This window comes from Arachis stenosperma, chromosome 2, assembly GCF_014773155.1.
Source record: "Arachis stenosperma cultivar V10309 chromosome 2, arast.V10309.gnm1.PFL2, whole genome shotgun sequence".
Lineage (NCBI taxonomy): Eukaryota > Viridiplantae > Streptophyta > Magnoliopsida > Fabales > Fabaceae > Arachis > Arachis stenosperma.
This window is the reverse complement of record NC_080378.1, coordinates 6,986,188-7,012,111: the sequence shown is the minus strand read 5'-3', so window position 1 is coordinate 7,012,111 and position 25,924 is coordinate 6,986,188. Positions and strand designations below refer to the sequence as shown.

At 32.3% G+C, this 25,924-nt stretch overlaps 1 protein-coding gene and 1 pseudogene across 1 annotated transcript in view; both read left to right on the top strand.

Annotated features, from left to right (window-relative positions):
- The first annotated feature begins 383 nt into the window (after positions 1-383).
- Positions 384-12,302, top strand: LOC130957970 (uncharacterized; annotated as a pseudogene).
- Positions 12,303-21,377: 9,075 nt separating this feature from the next.
- The window catches only part of LOC130957377 (uncharacterized), a 31,986-nt gene continuing 27,439 nt past the window's right edge, over positions 21,378-25,924 (top strand). The window contains exon 1 of the mRNA XM_057884240.1: positions 21,378-21,679. Within this exon, the coding sequence (XP_057740223.1) occupies positions 21,378-21,679 (302 nt within the window). The remainder of the gene's footprint in view (positions 21,680-25,924) is intronic.

Here is a 25,924-nt window from a genome sequence, read left to right as displayed (position 1 = left end):
AACAAACAATGTTTCTTAACAATTGGCACACATAGTTAGAAAGCCCACCAAAATAGGCATAACTAACACTAAGAATTCACCAAAATTGGCATTAAGTTTTGCTACAAAAGCAGCAGACAAAAATTTCATATCAATACAAATTCACCTTCCACTGTTTTTCCAAATATCAAAGATTGAATCTCTAACATGGTACTTGTCTTTTTGTCATATTATGTGAATTTCAACTTCATATATCTTATTCAAGTTTCACATGGCTTAATATTCTATTTGTCTTCCTTAACATGTTTTCCTAATTTATAAATATATGATTGATATTTCCATAGATTAACATATAAACATATGATGACTGATGATCATATAAATATGACGATTTGCAGGAAAACATGAAGTTTATACCTGAAGTGTTATTACTATCATTAACAATTATACTGTTGCAATCAAGCATCATATTCGCACGACAATATGAGAATTCAAATCATATCAAGACGGCTACTTTTTATAGTGAGCAATTTGTATTGGAACCAGGAAAGGTTACGATAACAGATTTATTCGATATTGAGTTTCCAAGAGGACACATCGGAATCAAGAATTTTCAAGCCGAGTTAGTTGATGAACATCGGAATTCTTTGCCATTATATGAAGCTTACCTGCACCATTATTTCGTTTTAAGATATTTTGAAAATGTCACCATGTCACGTCAAGCTAATCAAAGTCAGCCCATATACGGTAAGTATTTTAGAAGAAACGATGGAGTATGCCAGGGTAGTGTTAATTCATATTCCTGGGGGCTTGGAGTTGATGCACGAAAAACTAGCTTAGAACTACCAGATCCATTTAGAATAGAAGTAGGTACGCACCCTGAGAATGTCCCAAAGGAGTATAATGAAGAGAAATGGTTATTCAATATCATGGTTATTGATACACGTGGTACAGAAGACAAAAAAGGTTGCACCGAATGCAGATGTGACCATTATAATGTCAAAAGTGAAGACTTTGTAAGCAAAACCGGTATTGATGGGAAACCAATGTCTAGTGATTATAAAGGAGGAATTTTTTGTTGTGAAAAGACTTCTCAATGCAAATTACAACAAGGATATAATAACAGACAACAAAGAAAAGCTTCCCTTAAATATACAGTAACATGGGTTGATTGGGATCAATACCAAGTACCTATTAAGTTTTACATACTTGATGTTACTGATCAAGTGACATATAATGGCTCCGAACCAATTCATAATTGTATGGTAAGTGACAAGTATATTTCATTTCAATTGAATGCTAAAATGCATGATTCATGTATTTCACATGGTGACATAATTTATCATAGGTAATTAGATTAGCCAAAAAATAATTTTTATGAAATGAAGTGAGTATTAATCTCTTTTTTAGTTATATAGTAAATAATCGATAAAAACTCTTTTATTTGTTGCAGGTAGAGTATTCTATCACTCCGCAAAATACTGATATTGGACATTATCATATTAAAAGGACAAAGATCCCAATGAAAAAGGGTGGTAATCTAATTTACTCTACAGCTCACGTGCATCCAGGAATCGTTAATGCAACTTTATATGGGGAGGTAATTATCAATTTTTCATATATAGTCTTTACAACTATGTATAAATTATTTTGTTAGCTGACCATTCTATATTTGTTTATTAAGTAATATTATTTCTTAATTTTTCATCTTCTTAAGAAGTAAAATATTTTAAAATATTTTTGTCCTTATTTTTTTGCTTTTCTTCAGAATGGAAAGGTATTATGTGCGGTTCAACCAACATACGGCACAGGAGAAGAGCCAGGAAATGAAAAAGGCTATGTTGTTGGAATGTCTGGTTGTTATCCGAAATCAGGCTCTATCAAGATTCAGGATGGCGAAATATTAACTGTTGAGTTCATACATGAAAACAAATATAATACTGGACTTATGGGACATTTCTACGTGTATTTGGCAGAAGAATTACCATAGTTGTCAGAACCGAACTGGTGATCCAACCAGTTAAGTTATTGGGTTACTGGTTTAACCGGTGAGTCACTAGTTGAACTGGTTAACCCGGTATAATTAAATAATTGTATAAATTTTAATTATTTTTTCTTTATTATAAGTACTTTTATTTGTTTTTATAAAAATAATTATCATTTTTAAATTTTAATACTTTATTAATTAGTTTATATTTATTTTATTATTATATTATTATAGGTGAAAACTCACATACAGTTGTTTTCATGTGAAGTTGATATTTAAAAATAATTAGATGATTTGATAAGTTTGACTAAATATAATCTAACGATTTTCAACTATCAACTTCATATGAAGACAACTGCATGTGAGTCTTTACCTATTATTATATACTATAAGTATTTATTGAAAAAATAATATTAATAGATATCATATAATCATGAAAAGAAAAAATAAATTGTGATTAATAATTTTTTTTGTTTATCTTTTTAATTTTTATATATTTAAACAAATTTATAGTTAAATAAATATAACTGATTTAAAATGAGTAACTTTAAAATTAAAATAAATTGAATATAAGTAAAATAAAAGATTTCTATATGTATTATAATTTGTATATATATTGGTAACAAGCATTGTCAGCTTGGTGGTAAGAGTGTCCTTGCTGCAACTTTGGGTGGACTTGCAGAACCGTGGTGCGTCGTAGATTTGCCTTCAACAGGATTGAGCGGTTCGGTTTGGTCCAATTTGACCGGTTTTAGACAGTTCTCCGGGTTTAACCGATTCGTAACGGTTTTCTACTTTAAATGGTCCTAATCTTGGATCGGATCGGTATTGAATCTGGTTTACCAGTTTTTCGATTGAACCGGCCGATTCTGTCTGATTTTAATCCATTATCTCTGTCACCATATTAATGAATAGAGAACCTTAAAATAAGGTTCACAAATCAAGTGTAACTATATGGTCAATTTGGTGTAGTGACAACAAACAACTCTATTGACTTTTTTTTATCCTTTTGATTTCGTTGATTTTAGTAAGATAAAATTTTTAGATAAATTTATAATTATTGTATACTATATATAATAAATTGGATAAATTATCCTTTTAAATTATTTGACTATCAATATTACTAAATTGTCCTATTTTGACTTTTGTTTTAAAAATGTCTTTATATAAATCGATCTAACTTAAAATGATTTACTATGAAATCATAATAAATCATTTCAAAATAAATTGCTTTACTCTGATAGTATGTTACCTAGTAAATTGGTATTACAGATCATAAAATATTAAAAGGCATGAACCATTATTTTTATATATTCATGGATATCTAGGGTCTTACACCCATTACTTCTCATTTATTTATTTATTTCACTGTTGAATAAGCAATCAAAAGAGTAACTATATGGTAGACAACTATATTGTTTTTCATAATACAAGGTTTTAGACGAATTTATGATGTAAATATTATAAAAAATTCATAAGAAATAATGAAATATTTAAAGACAAGAACCCTCATATTTAATTTCGGTAATACTAAAAAAAAGTCAAAGCTTACCTTATTTAGCATTCATTAATTCTTTTTGTTACCAAATATTTCTATTTAATTTTATACATCTTGTAAGGTCCCACATCGATTGGGAAGGGAAACGAAGCATGCCTTATAAGGGTGTGGATACCTCTCCCTAGCTTGACACGTTTTGACGAGTGAGTGTGGTGGATTTCGGCTATCATCCCTATCGTCAAAGGCAAAACCGTGAGGCCTTGTGAGCCAAAGTGGACAATATTGTGCTAGCGGGTGGTTTGGGCTATTACAGATGGTATCAGAGCTGGAGCCCGGATCGATGTGCCAGCGAGGGCGCTGAGCTCCCTTAGGGGGCTGGATTGTAAGGCCCACATCAGTTAGGGAGGGAAACGAAGCATGCCTTATAAGAGTGAGTGTGGGGGCTTCGGCTATCATCCCCATCGTCAAAGGCAAAAACCGTGAGGCCTTGTGTGCCAAAGCGGACAATATCGTGCTAGCGAGTGGTCTGGAGTCGGAGCCCGGATCAATGTGCCAGCGAGGGCGCTGGGCTCCCTTAGGGGGGTGGATTGTAAGGTCCCATATCGGTTGGGGAGGGGAACGAAGCATGCCTTATAAGGGTGTGGATACCTCTCCCTAATTTGACGCGTTTTGACGAGTGAGTGTGGGGGGCTTCGGCTATCATCCCTATCGTCAAAGACAAAACCGTGAGGCCATGTGTGACAAAGCGGACAATATCGTGCTAGTGGGTGGTGTGTGCTGTTATACATCTTACACATAAAAGTTAAAGTACATTGTAGTAATATAGCTTTATTTCAATATATTTCATGGATTTTTATAACAAACTAATATGCAATCATATACATACATCACAATTATGCCTTATATAAATTTCATTGTGTTTGACATTTCTTCTACATTTGTGATCATACAAACATTTTTAATATTGTACTAATATAGAGCGGACAAATCAACATTAGTGGTGTTCAATCAATTTAAATATTTTTCCAGTCCAAGTATTTTCATCCATTATTTGTGTTTCATGTTCAATGCATTTGCTATAAGTATTTTGGCTGTAGTGATGATTCAATTTTTTTACAGATCGGCACTACTTGAATAAGAAAGGGGCTATTAGCCTATTACTTTTCGGTGAGTGAGGAAATAACATCTTCAATTGTAATTTGATTTCTGTAATTACTTTTTGTTGGTCTAAAGAAATTTGGCACATGAGTAGTACGATGAACTTTTTAGTGTAGGAGATGGTATTAAACCTGTTACGCATTGCTAATTAATTGTTATAGTAGTATTTGTAATTTTCATTGTAATAAATTCTTTGCTTTATTCACCCTTTTAAGTTTAGAGGATTTCTCTTCTTTGACGAATTATCTTATAATTTTATATAAATTCTTTTTTTGCTGTTCTTTCTAAAGTGACTTTATTTTTTTCAGTTGATTTTAATTTAATGTATTTAATTTACTCGCATTCTCTTCTTTCTTGGTTTTTTGTATTGGTGTTTATGAATGCAATTCATTTTCTGTTAAAGTCTTGTTTAGTACTAAACATTCTTAGGAAACATCTTTTAGGATGAAGTTTAGGAACATATGCATTAATTCATGTAATAACGAACTATACTTTAGCTACATCTAAATATGGTTAAGGAATTATAAATCAACCATTTTCTTTTTGTTTCTATTATTATTTTTCATTTTGGGATTGGAGGCCATTTCTCATTGTCATGCCTTACCTTTTTCAACCGAACACAATTAATGGGAATGAAAAAAAAGTTTATAGGATTGACTAGTTCAGCTAAAAATCTACTCATAGCAATAGACCAGAACTAATAGGATTAAATCCTCTGCATTGTAGGGTTAAAATTCATAGCCAAATTAGAATTATCGACATGAATTCCATATTAGCGAGTAAGAATTACTCTAACTGCTTGTGGATGACTTTGGAGGCTTTTCTCTACCTTCAAAACACATTCAATCATACATATAAGAACTTGTGCGTGAGTATGCGTAAGAATAGATATCATGGTATATTAGGATTGTGTATTAATTTGGTTATTGCTGTGAGTAAATAATTGTAAGTTATATATGTAGGATATATAAATTTGGTAATTAGGATTCAATCCAAATAATATTGTTACAGGACAAATTAGCAATTTTTTCCCCCAAAACGACATGGACAGAATGAGAATATGCTTGTGTAAAACACATTGAAGAAAAGAAGACGAATAAAGTGTGAATCTATACCTGATTGTTATTCTTTGTTTTAAGTAATATGGTTTTCTCTTATTTCTTTTATATTTTTACAGGTATGAAGAGAAGAAGGCTAATAAAGAAGTATCAAAGTCCTAAAAAATCCCTCAAAGATGCTAAAAATTCTAGATTAGTTTCATCCCCTAATGTAAGAGAAAATGCTCATCTCAATTTTCAATTTTATCCAATTCTTAAAGTGCCATCCCCTAATATTATTTTCTCTTATTTTTTTAATATTATTGTATGTATTAAAAGTAGAAGGCTTGTATAATTTGAAGAGGAAGAAGATGAACATGTTGAACCGAATGTTGTATATGCTAGAGAAAATGTTCATCCCTTAAATGATGAAAATGGTAACTCTCTTCTCTTTTAGCATAGTAGATCTATTGTAGTTATTGCCTCTTTCATTAAGTTTCTAATCCTTTTACTTTGAAGTTATCTTGGTTCGAGAAAAAAACATCTTGCAAGTCATTCTAGGTCAACATCTTCTAAAGGCACGAGTCAAAAAGAGCATATAGCTCAAAGTTCATCTATTCAAAATGAAGTTCATAGTCATAGCCTATCAGATGTTGATTTTCTTAATGTTGAAGAGGTGGATGTGGTTGCTATTTCTCGAAAGAAGTGGAACACCAAATGATCTGTTATTATTGTAGGTATATTATTTTTTTTATTTTTACATACTTAGAATATTACAATGCCAACTAAAGTGATTCCCTTCTCTTTTATTTTCTCTTTAAATGAGCAAGAAGTTAAAAAGAATATGCATCTTAGGGTAAAGGATGTATTTTTCCTTTATCAAAGTAAGAAACGAGTTCTTACAGAATGGAATGAAAGTGGTCAGCCAATTGGAGAATCTGGTGGACTCTTGGGAGGTGTTTTGGGGCTCATTGCAAGTAATTTCAATAATTCATAATATACAAAACTTGGCATTAAGTTGGGATTTTTTGAATATACATCTTATGGGTTATGACTATATAACACCTGTAGAATTCAACTTTTGAAATACATTGTTGTCATTTTGTAAAATTTGTGGGATTGACTTTGGATTTGTTTGAAATACAATGCCATTTTTGGAGAATTCAACTTTTGATAATAGAGATAAATTATTATTTTGTTGATAGATATATAAATTATTATATATAATAGAAATTTTTTTTGTAATAATTAATAAAATAAAGCTTTGATGTTGGAGAGATAATGACAGTTTAAAACATTCACTAAATACAGAAAAAAAGTTGTCACAAGAATTAGTAATCTAGTGATGGTTCCAAATCGAAAAACTGTCACTAAAAAGCTATTCTAGAAACTAATTACTTAGTGACGGTTTTAAGTCGTCGCTAAAAATGTCATGACGGCTTACAATAGTCATGCAATATAAGAAAAAAACTGTCATAGGATTTACTATTTTAATAACAGTTTCAAAACGTCACGAAATACAACATAAAAAATACTTTAACAAGTGTTACAACTTATTGACGATTTTATACATCAAAAATCGTCACAAAATTAGTAACACTTTTTACCAACAATGGTCCAAAACTATCATTGTCAACCGTCGATGCTGAAATCTATGATGCTTTTTTTAACCATAGTGAAAACATTTATTGACGGTTAAAACCGTCACCAAGCATTAAAAAAGGTCGCAAAAATGTTGTTTTGATATATAATTATTCTTTGATTGAATTGCTTGTCGAAAATCATAAACAGCCAAAACTTACTTTAATTATCAATTATTAATTATTGTAATAATTAATAAATACAAAATAAAACAAGTTCTGGCTTTTGTTTTTATCTTCCTAACATTACATCGAACATATACATTGCCGGAAGAAAAGAAAACAAAAAATACATTTTTTAAAAGTCCCCACTGTACATACAATTGTTTTTTTCCTGTGTGATTTAACTTCTTCCCAAATCAACTCGTCTTCATGTGCTACATGTAGTGCATTATCTCTTATCATAGTGGTATATATGCAAAATTTTAACATATAAAAGTAAATATAACAAAAAGAATGAAAAAATATATTAAAATAAATTGTATCATTTTTCTCTTTCTATATAATAATCTCTTTTATCTATTTAGAAAATATATATTCTCTTTTTCTCAAGGATTAAAATAACATATACTTCAATTTATTTCGCTAAAAATACCTATTAATAACCATTATAGTTATATATGTAAGTTGTAACAGTTATTTGGTTTATTTAAATAACAATAATAATATATAATTTAATATATATATATATATATATATATATATATATATATATATATATATATAGTTGTCATTAGTGTAATAAATTTTATTTGTTTTAATATTTTATCACATAGCTTAAAATATTTTAAGTCATCATAAAAATACCAATTTAAAGTTTTTATATATTCATGATTATTAATAAAATATTAAAAATAAATAAATTTATTACATTAGTCATGAAATATATATAAAAAATTGAATTAAATTTTTTTGTAATGAGTTAAATATTTAATAGCATGTAATAAGATATTAAAAGCAAATAAAAATTTAGTACAATAATAATAATAATAATTATTTTATATTATTAATTAAATTAATCAAATAGTTTTCACTTATAATAGGAGTTAAAATAGGTAATAATTAAGTAAGTAAAAATAGGCAATAGTTAAGTTCAAATATGTATATTTTAGTGCGAAAATTTTACACATCAAAATCCTAGACAATCAAGTCTCTTTTTAACTAAGTTCAACCAAGATAAATTTATATATGAGCGTTTATGTTATCGTTTTCGTTTTCATTCTCGTTGTTCTTCGTCCTCATCCTCCTCCTCTGTAATAGCCCAGACCACCCGCTAGCACAATATTGTCCGCTTTGGCACACAAGGCCTCACTGTTTTATGTTTGACGATAGGAATGATAGCCAAAGCTCCCCACACTCACTCGTCAAAACGCGTCATGCTAGGGAGAGGTATCCACACCCTTATAAGGCATGCTGCGTTCCCCTCTCCAACCGATGTGGGACTTACAATCCACCCCCTAAGGGAGCCCATCGCCCTCGCTGGCACATCGATCCGGGTTCTGGCTCTGATACCATCTCAACATCTAGTAATCTTTGACTAACCATCGGCTCAGACTCCACGATCATCAAAACTTGTCGTGCTTCACAAATGGTTCATACATATATTAATGATACGCAAGGTAGTTAAAAACTCTACTACTAGCTTATGGTTACCTCGGGTCTGAAGATCGGATTCGACTGCATCCCGATTTTTCTTGTGTGGACAGTCTCGAGCTATATGCCCTGGCTTCCCGCACTTGCAACATACGCCTAGTCCGGCTCTATGCGGCTCATCTGGAGTAGTCTCTCCATAGCCTTCCTGTAATATTGCTGACTTCATGGAGTAACGTTCTTCGAATTGACTTTTTATAACCAACTCAGGGAAGTTGGTTAACCTTTGCGGAATCACACAGTTGAAGATGTCTCTTCTAAGCCCTTTATCATACTGAACACACTTCCACGCCTCATAGTCGGCTGGGTTTCCTTGACAAACTCTTGAGAGATGACACAAGTTGTCAAATTCACGGGTATAGTCAGCAACAGACATATTTTCTTGCTTAAGTTGCATTAACTCCAATTCTTTTGCAATGCGAATCGCATGTAAGGAATATTTCCCGTAAAATTCCATCTTGAATTTACTCCAAGGGATATTTGTTAACTCCATCTGCAAGGTGTGATATAACTCCTGCCACCATTCTTGAGCATCTCCCTCCAACATGTAAGTCACTATTTTCACCGACTGTACTTTCGGTACGTACGGAGTGTATACGAATCTCTCCACATCTCGAGACCACCGATCAGCCTCCAACGCATTGGCATTTCCGTTAAACTGGGATGGACCACTCTTGAGGAAATCAGTAAGGGTCATGGACCTATAGTATTGACCTATATTGCACGTACCAGCACCCGAGCTTCCATCTCGGGATCCTCGCATCGGTTCAGTCCTAGGATTTTCCCTCCAGTTACCTCGTTCGGATCCGCGAGTCGACATTTGGTCCCTGTTCACACCAAACAATTGATATTAAGGTGATCAGTAAAAGTAAAACATGCTTTTTTTAGATGCCCCATTAGAGGAAATTGTACTTCATAAAGCTCCAAAAAAAAAAATAAAAATTTTATTAAAGTTATTTGTAACTTAGGAAATTTTATTTTATCATAAATAAAAAAAATTTGAATTTCACATTATGGTTTTGCTGAACTATTGTCGTATAAAAGCAATACTCTAAATACTGAGCTAATATGTCATTTTAAAAAAAACAAAGAAAAAAGAAAGAGGGTATCCTGGTATCATATTAAGAGATTATAAAAGGAATATTAAATAAACGCAATACAAAGATATATCGAATTTAATTTACTAAATAATTTTTATACTTTATTAATTCTTTTAACTTTCAAATTTTGTGTTAGTTTGAACTATAAACTAAATTCATGTGGATTAGTTTTTGGCCAAAATATCAAAAAAGTCGCATAAGAAGAGGATAAGGTTAAAAAACAAATTTGACAAAATCTAAACAAATATCTTATTATCTAAACAATTTTGCAACTAAGATGAATTCATAGTTGAGTTGGAATTAAGTTGTTACTTAATGTATACCAAGAAAATAAAAAATATTGTTACATTAATTGGGAACTAATAACAAACAAGGTTTTTTAACAAATGGCACACATAGTTAGAAAGCCCACCAAAAATAGAGATCTAGCATTGAGAATTCAACAAAATTGGCATTAGATTCTGCTATAAAAGCAGTAGGCATACAAAAATTTCATATCAATACAAATTCACCTTCCACTATTTTTTCAAATATCAAAAATTGAATCTCCAACAAGGTACTTGTCTTTTTGACATGTGATGTGAATTTCAATTTCATATGTCTTATTCAAGTTCCACATGGTTTAATATTTTATTTGTCTTCCTTAACATGTTTTCCTAATTTATAAATATATGATTGATATTTCCATAGATTAACATATAAACATATGATGATTGATGATCATATAAATATGACGATTTGCAGGAAAACATGAAGTTTATACCTAAAGTGTTATTACTATCATTAACAATTATACTGTTGCAATCAAGCATCATATTCGCACGACAATATGAGAATTCAAATCATATCAAGACGGCTACTTTTTATAGTGAGCAATTTGTATTGGAACCAGGAAAGGTTACGATAACAGATTTATTCGATATTGAGTTTCCAAGAGGACACATCGGAATCAAGAATTTTCAAGCCGAGTTAGTTGATGAACATCGGAATTCTTTGCCATTATATGAAGCTTACCTGCACCATTATTTCGTTTTAAGATATTTTGAAAATGTCACCATGTCACATCAAGCTAATCAAAGTCAGCCCATATACGGTAAGTATTTTAGAAGAAACGATGGAGTATGCCAGGGTAGTGTTAATTCATATTCCTGGGGGCTTGGAGTTGATGCATGAAAAACTAGCTTAGAACTACCAGATCCATTTAGAATAGAAGTAGGTACGCACCCTGAGAATGTCCCAAAGGAGTATAATGAAGAGAAATGGTTATTCAATATCATGGTTATTGACACACGTGGTACAGAAGACAAAAAAGGTTGCACCGAATGCAGATGTGACCATTATAATGTCAAAAGTGAAGACTTTGTAAGCAAAACCGGTATTGATGGGAAACCAATGTCTAGTGATTATAAAGGAGGAATTTTTTGTTGTGAAAAGACTTCTCAATGCAAATTACAACAAGGATATAATAACAGACAACAGAGAAAAGCTTTCCTTAAATATACAGTAACATGGGTTGATTGGGATCAATACCAAGTACCTATTAAGTTTTACATACTTGATGTTACTGATCAAGTGACATATAATGGCTCCGAACCAATTCATAATTGTATGGTAAGTGACAAGTATATTTCATTTCAATTGAATGCTAAAATGCATGATTCATGTATTTCACATGGTGACATAATTTATCATAGGTAATTAGATTAGCCAAAAAATAATTTTTATGAAATGAAGTGAGTATTAATCTCTTTTTTAGTTATATAGTAAATAATCGATAAAAACTCTTTTATTTGTTGCAGGTAGAGTATTCTATCACTCCGCAAAATACTGATATTGGACAGTATCATATTAAAAGGACAAAGATCCCAATGAAAAAGGGTGGTAATCTAATTTAGTCTACAGCTCACGTGCATCCAGGAATCGTTAATGCAACTTTATATGGGGAGGTAATTATCAATTTTTCATATATAGTCTTTACAACTATGTATAAATTATTTTGTTAGCTGACCATTCTATATTTGTTTATTAAGTAATATTATTTCTTAATTTTTCATCTTCTTAAGAAGTAAAATATTTTAAAATATTTTTGTCCTTATTTTTTTGCTTTTCTTCAGAATGGAAAGGTATTATGTGCGGTTCAACCAACATACGGCATAGGAGAAGAGCCAGGAAATGAAAAAGGCTATGTTGTTGGAATGTCTGGTTGTTATCCGAAATCAGGCACTATCAAGATTCAGGATGGCGAAATATTAACTGTTGAGTTCATACATGAAAACAAATATAATACTGGACTTATGGGACATTTCTACGTGTATTTGGCAGAAGAATTACCATAGTTGTCAGAACCGAACTGGTGATCGAACCGATTAAGTTACTGGGTTACTGGTTTAACCAGTGAGTCACTGGTTGAACTGGTTAACCCGGTATAATTAAATAATTGTATAAATTTTAATTATTTTTTCTTTATTATAAGTACTTTTATTTTGTTTTTATAAAAATAATTATCATTTTTAAATTTTAATACTTTATTAATTAGTTTATATTTATTTTATTATTATATTATTATAGGTGAAAACTCACATACAGTTGTTTTCATGTGAAGTTGATATTTAAAAACAATTAGATGATTTGACAAGTTTGACTAAATATCATCTAACGATTTTCAACTATCAACTTCATATGAAGACAACTGCATGTGAGTCTTTACCTATTATTATATACTATAAGTATTTATTGAAAAAATAATATTAATAGATATCATATAATCATGAAAAGAAAAAATAAATTGTGATTAATAAACTTTTTGTTTATCTTTTTAATTTATATATATTTAATAAAATTTATAGTTAAATAAAATATAATTGATTTAAAAATGTGTGACTTTAAAATTAAAATAAATTGAATATAAGTAAAATAAAATATTTCTATATGTATTATAATTTGTATATATATTGGTAACATGTATTGCCAACTTGGTGGTAAGAGTGTCCTTGCTACAACTTTGGGTGGAGTTACAGAACCGTAGTGCGTCGTAGATTTGCCTTCAACTGGATTGAGCTGTTCGATTTGGTCCAATTTAACCAGTTTTGGCCGGATCACTCCGGGTTTGACCGATTCGTGACGATTTTCTACTTTAAATGTTCCTAATCTTGGATCGGATCGGTATTGGATCTGGTTTACCAGTTTTTCGATTGAACCGGTCAATTCTGTCCGGTTTTAATCCATTATCTCTGTCACCATATTAATTAATAGAGAACCTTAACATAAGGTTCACAAATCAAGTGTAACTATATGGTCAATTTAGTGTAGTGACAACAAACAACTCTATTAACTTTTTTTATCCTTTAGATTTCGTTGATTTTTGTAAGATAAAATTTTTAGATAAATTTATAATTATTGTATACTATATATAATAAATTGGATAAATTATCCTTTTAAATTATTTGACTATCAATATTACTAAATTGTCCTATTTTGACTTTTGTTTTAAAAATGTCTTTATATAAATCGATCTAACTTAAAATGATTTACTATGAAATCATAATAAATCATTTCAAAATAAATTGCTTTACTCTGATAGTATGTTACCTAGTAAATTGGTATTACAGATCATAAAATATTAAAAGGCATGAACCATTATTTTTATATATTGATGGATATCTAAGGTCTTACACCCATTACTTCTCATTTATTTATTTATTTCACTGTTGAATAAGCAATCAAAAGAGTAACTATATGATAGACAACTATATTGGTTTTTATAATACGAGGTTTTAGGCGAATTTATGATGTAAATATTATAAAAAATTCATAAGAAATAATGAAATATTTAAAGACAAGAACCTTCATATTTAATTTCGGTAATACTAAAAAAAAGTCAAAACTTACCTTATTTAGCATTCATTAATTCTTTTTGTTACCAAATATTTCTATTTAATTTTATACATCTTGTAAGGTCCCACATCGGTTGGGAAGGGAAACGAAGCATGCCTTATAAGGGCGTGGATACCTCTCCCTAGCTTGACGCGTTTTGACGAGTGAGTGTGGGGAATTTCGACTATCATCCCTATCATCAAAGGCAAAACCGTGAGGCCATGTGTGCCAAAGCGGACAATATCGTGCTAGTGGGTGGTGTGTGCTGATATACATCTTACACATAAAAGTTAAAGTACATTGTAGTAATATAGCTATATTTCAATATATTTCATGGATTTTTATAACAAACTAATATGCAATCATATACATACATCACAATTATGCCTTACATAAATTTCATTGTGTTTGACATTTTTGCTACATTTGTGATCATACAAACATTTTTAATATTGTACTAATATAGAGCGGACAAATCAACATTAGTGGTGTTCAATCAATTTAAATATTTTTCCAGTCCAAGTATTTTCATCCATTATTTGTGTTTCATGTTCAATGCATTTGCTATAAGTATTTTGGCTGTAGTGATGATTCAATTTTTTTACAGATCGGCACTACTTGAATAAGAAAGGGGCTATTAGCCTATTACTTTTCGGTGAGTGAGGAAATAACATCTTCAATTGTAATTTGATTTTTGTAATTACTTTTCGTTGGTCCAAAGCAATTTGGCACATGAGTAGTACGATGAACTTTTTAGTGTAGGAGATGGTATTAAACCTGTTACGCATTGCTAATTAATTGTTATAGTAGTATTTGTAATCTTCATTGTAATAAATTATTTGCTTTATTCACCCTTTTAAGTTTAGAGGATTTCTCTTCTTTGACGAATTATCTTATAATTTTATATAAATTCTTTTTTTGCTGTTCTTTCTAAATGGACTTTATTTTTTCAATTGATTTTAGTTTAATGTATTTAATTTACTCGCATTCTCTTCTTTCTTGGTTTTTTGTATTGGTGTTTATGAATGCAATTCATTTTCTGTTAAAGTCTTGTTTAGTACTAAACATTCTTAGGCAACATCTTTTAGGATGAAGTTTAGGAACATATGCATTAATTCATGTAATAACGAACTATACTTTAGCTACATCTAAATATGGTTAAGGAATTATAAATCAACCATTTTCTTTTTGTTTCTACTATTATTTTTCATTTTGGGATTGGAGGCCATTTCTCATTGTCATGCCTTACCTTTTTCAACTGAACACAATTAATGGGAATCAAAAAAAAAGTTTATAGGATTGACTAGTTCAGCTAAAAATCTACTCATAGCAATAGACCAGAACTAATAGGATTAAATCCTCTGCATTGTAGGGTTAAAATTCATAGCCAAATTAGAATTATCGACATGAATTCCATATTAGCGAGTAAGAATTACTCTAACTGCTCGTGGATGACTTTGGAGGCTTTTCTCTACCTTCAAAACACATTCAATCATACATATAAGAACTTGTGCGTGAGTATGCGTAAGAATAGATATCATGGTATATTAGGATTGTGTATTAATTTGGTTATTGCTGTGAGTAAATAATTGTAAGTTATATATGTAGGATATATAAATTTGGTAATTAGGATTCAATCCAAATGATATTGTTACAGGACAAATTAGCAATTTTTTCTCCCAAAACGACATGGACAGAATGAGAATATGCTTGTGTAAAACACATTGAAGAAAAGAAGACTAATAAAGTGTGAATCTATACATGATTGTTATTCTTTGTTTTAAGTAATATGGTTTTATCTTATTTCTTTTATATTTTTACAGGTATGAAGAGAAGAAGGCTAATAAAGAAGTATCAAAGTCCTAAAAAATCCCTCAAAGATGCTAAAAATGCTAGATTAGTTTCATCCCCTAATGTAAGAGAAAATGCTCATATCTCCATTTTCAATTTTATCCAATTCTTAAAGTGCCATCCCCTAATATTATTTTCTCTTATTTTTTAAATATTATTGTATGTATTAAAAGTAGAAGGCTTGTACAATTTGAAGAGGAAGAAGATGAACATGTTGAACCGAATGTTGTATATGCTAGAGAAAATGTTCATCCCTTAAATGATGAAAATGGTAACTCTCTCCTCTTTTTGCATAGTAGATCTATTGTAGTTATTGCCTCTTTCATTAAGTTTCTAATCCTTTTACTTTGAAGTTATCTTGTTTCGAGAAAAAAAACATCTTGCAAGTCATTCTAGGTCAACATCTTCTAAAGGCACGAGTCAAAAAGAGCATATAGCTCAAAGTTCATCTATTCAAAATGAAGTTCATAGTCATAGCCTATCAGATGTTGATTTTCTTAATGTTGAAGAGGTGGATGTGGTTGCTATTTCTCGAAAGAAGTGGAACACCACATGATCTGTTATTATTGTAGGTATATTATTTTTTCTTTATTTTTACATACTTAGAATATTACAATGCCAACTACAGTGATTCCCTTCTCTTTTATTTTCTCTTTAAATGAGCAAGAAGTTAAAAAGAATATGCATCTTAGGGTAAAAGATGTATTTATCCTTTATCATAATAAGAAACGAGTTCTTACAGAATAGAATAGAAGTGGTCAACCAATTGGAGAATTTGGTGGACTCTTGGGAGGTGTTTTGGGGCTCATTGCAAGTAATTTCAATAATTCATAATATACAAAACTTGGCATTAAGTTGGGATTTTTTAAATATACATCTTATGGGTTATGAATATATAACACCTGTAGAATTCAACTTTTGAAATACATTGTTGCCATTTTGTAAAATTTGTGAGATTGACTTTGGATTTGTTTGAAATACAATGCCATTTTTGGAGAATTCAACTTTTGATAATAGAGATAAATTATTATTTTGTTGATAGATATATAAATTATTATATATAATAGAAATTTTTTTTGTAATAATTAATAAAAGAAAGCTTTGATGTTGGAGAGATAATGACAGTTTAAAACATTCACTAAATACAGAAAAAAAAGTTGTCACAAGAATTAGTAATCTAGTGATGGTTCCAAATCGAAAAATTGTCACTAAAAAGCTATCCTAAAAACTAATTACTTAGTGACGGTTTTAAGTCGTCACTAAAAATGTCATGACGGCTTACAACAGTCATGCAATATAAGAAAAAAACTGTCATAGGATTTACTATTTTAATAACAGTTTCAAAACGTCACGAAATACAACATAAAAATACTTTAACAAGTGTTACAACTTATTGACGATTTTATACTTCAAAAATCGTCACAAAATTAGCAACACTTTTTACCAACAATGATCCAAAACTATCACTGTCAACCGTCGATGCTAAAATCTATGATGCTTTTTTTAACCATAGTGAAAACATTTATTGACGGTTAAAACCGTCACCAAGCATTAAAAAAGGTCGCAAAAATGCTGTTTTGATATATAATTATTCTTTGATTGAACTGCTTGTCGAAAATCATAAACAGCCAAAACTTACTTTAATTATCAATCATTAATTATTGTAATAATTAATAAATACAAAATAAAATAAGTTCTGACTTTTGTTTTTGTCTTCCTAACATTACATCGAACATATACATTGCCGGAAGAAAAGAAAACAAAAAATACATTTTTTAAAAGTCCCCACTGTACATACAATTGTTTTTTTCCTGTGTGATTTAACTTCTTCCCAAATCAACTCGTCTTCATGTGCTACATGTAGTGCATTATCTCTTATCATAGTGGTATATATGCAAAATTTTAAAATATAAAAGTAAATATAACAAAAAGAATGAAAAAAATATATTAAAATAAATTGTATCATTTTTCTCTTTCTAAATAATAATCTCTTTTATCTATTTAGAAAATATATATTCTCTTTTTCTCAAGGATTAAAATAACATATACTTCAATTTATTTCGCTAAAAATACCTATTAATAACCATTATAGTTATATATGTAAGTTGTAATAGTTATTTGGTTTATTTAAATAACAATAATAATATATAATTTAATATATATATATATATATATAGTTGTCATTAGTGTAATAAATTTATTTGTTTTAATATTTTATCACATAGCTTAATATATTTTAAGTCATCATAAAAATACCAATTTAAAGTTTTTATATATTCATGATTATTAATAAAATATTAAAAATAAATAAATTTATTACATTAGTCATGAAATATATATAAAAAATTGAATTAAATTTTTTTGTAATGAGTTAAATATTTAATAGCATGTAATAAGATATTAAAAGCAAATAAAAATTTAGTACAATAATAATAATAATAATAATAATAATAATAATATATTTTATATTATTATTTAAATTAATCAAATAGTTTTCACTTATAATAGGAGTTAAAATAGGTAATAATTAAGTAAGTAAAAATAGGCAATAGTTAAGTTCAAATATGTATATTTTAGTGCGAAAATTTTACACATCAAAATCCTAGACAATCAAGTCTCTTTTTAGCTAAGTTCAACCAAGATAAATTTATATATGAGCATTTATGTTATCGTTATCGTTTTCATTCTCGTTGTTCTTTGTCCTCATCCTCCTTCTCTGTAACAGCCCAGACCAACCGCTAGCACGGTATTGTCCGCTTTGGCACACAAGGCCTCACTGTTTTGTGTTTGACGATAGGGATAATAGCCAAAGCTCCCCACACTCACTCGTCAAAACGCGTCATGCTAGGGAGAGGTATCCACACCCTTATAAGGCATGCTATGTTCCCCTCTCCAACCGATGTGGGACTTACAATCCACCCCCTAAGGGAGCCCATCGCCTTCGCTGGCACATCGATCCGGGTTCTGGCTCTGATACCATCTCAACATCTAGTAATCTTTGACTAACCATCGGCTCGGACTCCACGATCATCAAAATTTGTCGTGCTTCACAAATGGTTCATACATATATTAATGATACGCAAGGTAGTTAAAAACTCTACTACTAGCTTATGGTTACCTCGGGTCTGAAGATCGGATTCGACTGCATCCCGGTTTTTCTTGTGTGGACAGTCTCGAGCTATATGCCCTGGCTTCCCGCACTTGTAACATACGCCTAGTCCGGCTCTATGCGGCTCATCTGGAGTAGTCTCTCCATAGCCTTCCTATAATATTGCTGACTTCATGGAGTAACGTTCTGCAAATTGACTTTTTATAACCAACTCAGGGAAATTGGTTAACCTTTGCGGACTCACGCAGTTGAAGATGTCTCTTCTAAGCCCTTTCTCATACTAAACACACTTCCACGCCTCATAGTCGGCTGGGTTTCCTTGACAAACTCTTGAGAGATGACACAAGTTGTCAAATTCATGGGTATAGTCAGCAACAGACATATTTTCTTGCTTAAGTTGCATTAATTCAAATTCTTTTGCAATGCGAATCGCATGTAAGGAATATTTCCCGTAAAATTCGGTTTTGAATTTACTCCAAGGAATATTTGTTAACTCCATCTGCAAGGTGTGATATAACTCCTGCCACCATTCTTGAGCATCTCCCTCCAACATGTAAGTCACTATTTCCACCGACTGTACTTTCGGTACGTACTGAGTGTATAAGAATCTCTCCACATCTCGAAACCACTGATCAGCCTCCAACGCATTGGCATTTTCGTTAAACTGGGATGGACCACTCTTGAGGAAATCAGTAAGGGTCATGGACCTATAGTATTGACCTATACTGCACGTACCAGCACCCGAGCTTCCATCTCGGGATCCTCGCATCGGTTCAGTCCTAGGATTTTCCCTCCAGTTACCTCGTTCGGATCCGCGAGTCGACATTTGGTCCCTGTTCACACCAAACAATTGATATTAAGGTGATTAGTCTCAATATCTCAAGTTTAGTGCTTAAGAGTCTCAAATGCATGCTCACGAACATGTATGCTACTTATATCAGTTAGATATCCTACTAGCACATAGACACATACACAGAGAATGCATAATGGCATATTCAGTCCGTCCTCAGGCTCTATAGGAACGAACTGCTCCTATACCATAATGTAACAGCCTAGACCACCCGCTAGCATGATATTGTCTGCTTTGGCACACAAGGCCTCACGGTTTTGTCTTTGACGATAGGGATGATAGCCGAAGCCCCCCACACTCACTCGTCAAAAAGCATCACACTAGGGAGAAGTATCCACACCCTTATAAGGCATGCTTCATTTCCCTCTCCAACCGATGTGGGCCTTACATCCTCCCCCTTCATTATCATCATCATCATCGTCGTTGTCGTCGTCGTCGTTGTCGTCGTTGTCGTCATCACCATCTCCTCCTTTACCACCACCTCCTCCGATCCTCCTCCTTCTTACTCTTCCTTCATTATCATCATTATTGTCGTCATCATCTTCTTTTTCTTTGTTCAATATCACACCATTAGTTTAATAAAAACAAAAGTGATATATAAATTTTCAGTTAATGACACAAAAAATCTATTAAAAAAAAGTTTAGACTTTTTAATCAGTAAAAGTAAAACGTGCTTTTTTTAGATGCCCCATTAGAGGAAATTGTACTTCATAAAGCTCCCAAAAAAAAATAAAAATTTTATTAAAGTTATTTGTAACTTAGGAAATTTTATTTTATCATAAATAAAAAAATTTGAATTTCACATTATGGTTTTGCTGAACTATTGCCGTATAAAAGCAATACTCTAAATACTGAGCTAATAGGTCATTTTAAAAAAAAACAAAGAAAATAGAAAGAGGGTATCCAGGTATCAGATTAAGAGATTATAAAAGGAATATTAAATAAACGCAATACCAAGATAGTATCGTATTTAATTTACTAAATAATTTTTATACTTTATTAAGTATTTTAACTTTCAAATTTTGTGTTAGTTTGAACTATAACATAAATTCATGTGGATTTGTTTTTGGCCAAAATATCAAAAGAGTCGCATAAGAAGAGGATAAGGTTAAAAAACAAATTTGACAAAATCTAAACAAATATCTTATTATCTAAACAATTTTGCAACTAAGATGAATTCATAGTTGAGTTGGAATTAAGTTGTTACTTAATGTATACCAAGAAAATAAAAAATATTGTTACATTACTTGGGAACTAATAACAAACAAGGTTTTTTAACAAATGGCACACATAGTTAGAAAGCCCACCAAAAATAGAGATCTAGCATTGAGAATTCAACAAAATTGGCATTAGAATCTGCTATAAAAGCAGTAGGCATACAAAAATTTCATATCAATACAAATTCACCTTCCACTATTTTTTCAAATATCAAAAATTGAATCTCCAACAAGGTACTTGTCTTTTTGACATGTGATGTGAATTTCAATTTCATATGTCTTATTCAAGTTCCACATGGTTTAATATTTTATTTGTCTTCCTTAACATGTTTTTCTAATTTATAAATATATGATTGATATTTCCATAGATTAACATATAAACATATGATGATTGATGATCATATAAATATGACGATTTGCAGAAAAACATGAAGTTTATACCTAAAGTGTTATTACTATCATTAACAATTATACTGTTGCAATCAAGCATCATATTCGCACGACAATATGAGAATTCAAATCATATCAAGACGGGTACTTTTTATAGTGAGCAATTTGTATTGGAACCAGGAAAGGTTACGATAACAGATTTATTCGATATTGAGTTTCCAAGAGGACACATCGGAATAAAGAATTTTCAAGCCGAGTTAGTTGATGAACATCGGAATTCTTTGCCATTATATGAAGCTTACCTGCACCATTATTTCGTTTTAAGATATTTTGAAAATGTCACCATGGTGCACGAAATTGCAATAACACTTTTGTAATCCCGCACAACTAACCAGCAAGTGCACTGGGTCGTCCAAGTAATACCTTGCGTGAGCAAGGGTCGATCCCACGGAGATTGTCGGCTTGAAGCAAGCTATGGTTATCTTGTAAATCTTAGTCAGGATATCAGAAATTATCAGGATTGATTGTAAGAAGCAAAAGAACATGTAATGGTTACTTGTACTGCAGTAATGGAGAATGGGTTGAGGTTTGGAGATGCTCCATCTTCCGAATCTCTGCTTTCCTACTGTCTTCTTCATCAAACACGCATGTCTCCTTCCATGGCAAGCTCGTGTAGGGTCTCACTGTTGTCAGCAGCTACCTCCCATCCGCGCAGTGAAAGCTAATGCACACACTCTGTCACAGTGCTGCCAATCACCGGTTTGGTTCCCTCCCCTACCGGAATAGAATCACTCTTTTGCGTCTGTCACTAACGCCCAGTAGGTTACAGGTTTGAAGCACGTCACAGTCATTCAATCATTGAATCCTACTCAGAATACCACAGACAAGGTTTAGACCTTCCGGATTCTCTTGAATGCTGCCATCAGGTCCTGCCTATACCACGAAGATTCCGATGAAAGAACCCAAGAGATAACTACTCAATCTAAGATAGAACAGAGGTGGTTGTCAGGCACGTGTTCATAGTTGAGAATGATGATGATTGTCACGGATCATCACATTCATCCGGATTAGGAACAAGTGTTATCTTGGAATCGAAGCAAGCATGATTGAATAAGAAACAGTAGTAATTGCATTAATCCATCAAGACACAGCAGAGCTCCTCACCCCAACCATGGGGTTTAGAGGCTCATACTGTGGAAAGAACGTGTACAAAATGTTATGAGGTCATAAGGTACGGATACAATGTCAAAAGATCCTATAAGTAGTAAAACTAGTATCCTAAGGTTTACAGAAATGAGTAAATGACAGAAAAATCCACTTCCTGGCCCACTTGGTGTGTGCTTGGGCTGAGCAATGAAGGAAATTCGTGTAGAGACCTTTTCTGGAGTTAAACGCCAGTTTTGGTGCCAGTTTGGGCGTTTAACTCCAACTTTTATTCCAGTTCCGGCGTTTAACGCTGGAATTTCTGAGGCCGGATTGCTACGCGGGTTTGGGCCATCAAATCTTGGACAAAGTATGGACTATTATATATTGCTGGAAAGCCCAGGATGTCTACTTTCCAATGCCGTTGAGAGCGCGCCAATTGGGCTTCTGTAGCTCCAGAAAATCCACTTTGAGTGCAGGGAGGTCAGAATCCAACAGCATCTGCAGTCCTTTTCAGTCTCTGGATCAGATTTTTGCTCAGGACCCTCAATTTCAGTCAGAAAATATCTGAAATCACAGAAAAACACACAAACTCATAGTAAAGTCCAGAAAAGTGAATTTTAATTAAAAACTAATAGAAATATACTAAAAACTAACTAAAAGATACTAAAAACATACTAAAAACAATGCCAAAAAGCATACAAATTATCCGCTCATCACAACACCAAACTTAAATTGTTGCTTGTCCCCAAGCAACTGAAAATCAAAATAGGATAAAAGAAGAGAATATACTATAAACTCCAAAATATCAAAGAAACACAGCTCCAATTAGATGAGCGGGACTAGTAGCTTTTTGCCTCCGAACAGTTTTGGCATCTCACTCTATCCTTTGAAGTTCAGAATGATTGGCATCTATAAGAACTCAGAACTCAGATAGTGTTATTGATTCTCTTAGTGAAGTACATTGATTCTTGAACATAGCCAGTGTATGAGTCTTGGCTGTGGCCCAAAGCACTCTGTCTTCCAGTATTACCACCGGATACATACATGCCACAGACACATAATTAGGTGAACCTTCTTAGATTGTGACTCAGCTTTGCTAAAGTCCCCAATTAGAGGTGTCCAGGGTTCTTAAGCACACTCTTGTTGCTTTGGATCACAACTTTATTTCCTTCTCTTTTTTTTCTCTTTTCTTTTTCTTTTTCTTTCTTCTTTCTTTCTTTTTTTTTCGAAACTTTTTTTTTTCACTGCTTTTCTTGCTTCAAGAATCAATTTGGTGATTTTTCAGATCTTCAATAACAGTTCTCCTTCTCCTCATTCTTTCAAGAGCCAACAATTTTAACATTCTTAAAACAACAAATTCAAAAGACATATGCACTGTTCAAGCATTCATTCAGAAAACAAAAAGTATTGTCACCACATCAAACTAATTCAACTAGTTTCAGAGATAAATTTCGAAATCCTGTACTTCTTGTTCTTTTGTGATTAAAGCATTTTTCTTTTAAGAGAGGTGATGGATTCATAGGACATTCATAGCTTTAAGGCATAAACTTTATTAATTTTATTAATTAAGAACAAGACTCAAATATAGATATAAGATGAGACTAAAAATAAATAATAATAAAAACAAAATAAAGGAAAATAAAAAAACGAAAAACAGAGGCTCCTAATGATAGAGGTTTTCACAGAGTTAGGACTCAACAACCTTGATTTTGAGAAGTGGATGCTCCCCCAGCTTGAGAGGAGAGCTTTTGGCGCTTCAGTTCTTTGATTTCACGCCCTTGCTTCTCTTGTTCCTTCAGCAATTTGCAGATCATGCAGTTCTGATTCTGCTGTTCTTCCTTCAGTTGCTCCATAGTCTCTTGCAGCTTGTTGATGGATGCTTCTAGGCTGGCCCAGTAGCCAATTTCAGGAAATTCAGGGAGGAACTCACGCGCCCTCCTCTTGATAGAGTTGTCTTGCACTTGTCCTTCCATTGACTTCTTGGTGATTGGATGTTCAATGGGTATGAACTCATCTACTCCCATCTTTACCCCAGCCTCTTTACAGAGCAAGGAGATCAAGCTTGGGTAAGCCAGTTTGGCTTCAGTGGAATTCTTATTTGCAATTGTGTAGATCTCACAAGCAATCACATGATGCACCTCCACTGCTTTTCCAAGCATAATGCAGTGAATCATCACTGCTCTCTTGATGGTGACCTCAGAACGGTTGCTAGTGGGCAATATGGAACGCCCAATAAAGTCTAACCAACCTCTTGCAATTGGTTTGAGGTCTCCCCTCTTGAGTTGGTTTGGGACACCCTTAGAATTGGTTATCCACTTAGTTCCAGGGAGGCATATGTCCTCTAGAACTTGATCCAACCCCTTATCTACTCTCACCATCCTCCTATTAAAGGAATCAGGATCATCTTGCAGTTGAGGTAACTTGAAGATTTCTCTTATTTTGTCCAGATGGAAGTATATAACTTTCCCTCTGACCATGGTTCTGTGGGTATGGTAAGCGGTTTCAGTCATTCTTTGCTTATCTGTTAGCCACAGATTTGAATAGAATTCCTGAACCATGTTCCTTCCAACCTTTGTCTCAGGATTGGTCAGAACTTCCCAACCTCTGTTTCGAATTTGCTCTTAGATCTCCGGATATTCATCTTCTTTCAGATCAAATTTAACTTCCGGGATCACTGACCTCAGACCCATTATTTTGTGATAATGGTCTTCATGTTCTTTGGTTAAGAACTTCTCTTCATTCCAAAGATTCTTTGGATTAGTCTCTTTCTTTCCTCTTGAGTTGGTTTGTTTTCCCTTGGGAGCCATGATATTGATGAATCTTGGCTTAGTGATCACGGAAAAGCACACCAAACTTAGAGGTTTTGCTTGTCCTCAAGCAAAAAGAAAAGAAAGAAGAGAAGAGAGGGAGATAGAGAGAGGAAATTCGAATGGTGTGAGGAAGGAGGGGTGAGGAACATTCATTTATAGAGTGGGGGGGGAGATTTTCGGAAACAAAAGAGAGATTTGAAAGGAAATTTGAAAAGATATGAAAAATATTTGAAAAAAGCGTGAGTTTTTGAAGAAGATTTGAGATTATTTTGAAATAGATTTGAAAAATGGTTTTGATTTTTGAAGATTTGAAAGTGAGTGATGAATGATTGAAGTGTGATTTTGTAGAAAAGTATGGGTGAGAAAAGGAAAGTTTGAAAAAAATCTGATTTGAAAACAAAATTGTGGTCCCCCCACCTTTCTGGCGTTAAACGCCCAGAATGGTACCCATTCTGGCGTTTAACGCCCACTTGACACCCTTTTTGGGCGTTTAACGCCCAGCCAGGTACCCTGGCTGGCGTTAAACGCCAGAAAACCTTCCTCACTGGGCGTTTTTCTGAACGCCCAGTGATGCTGCACACCTGGCGTTAAACGCCCAGAATGGTGCCCATTCTGGCGTTTAACGCCCA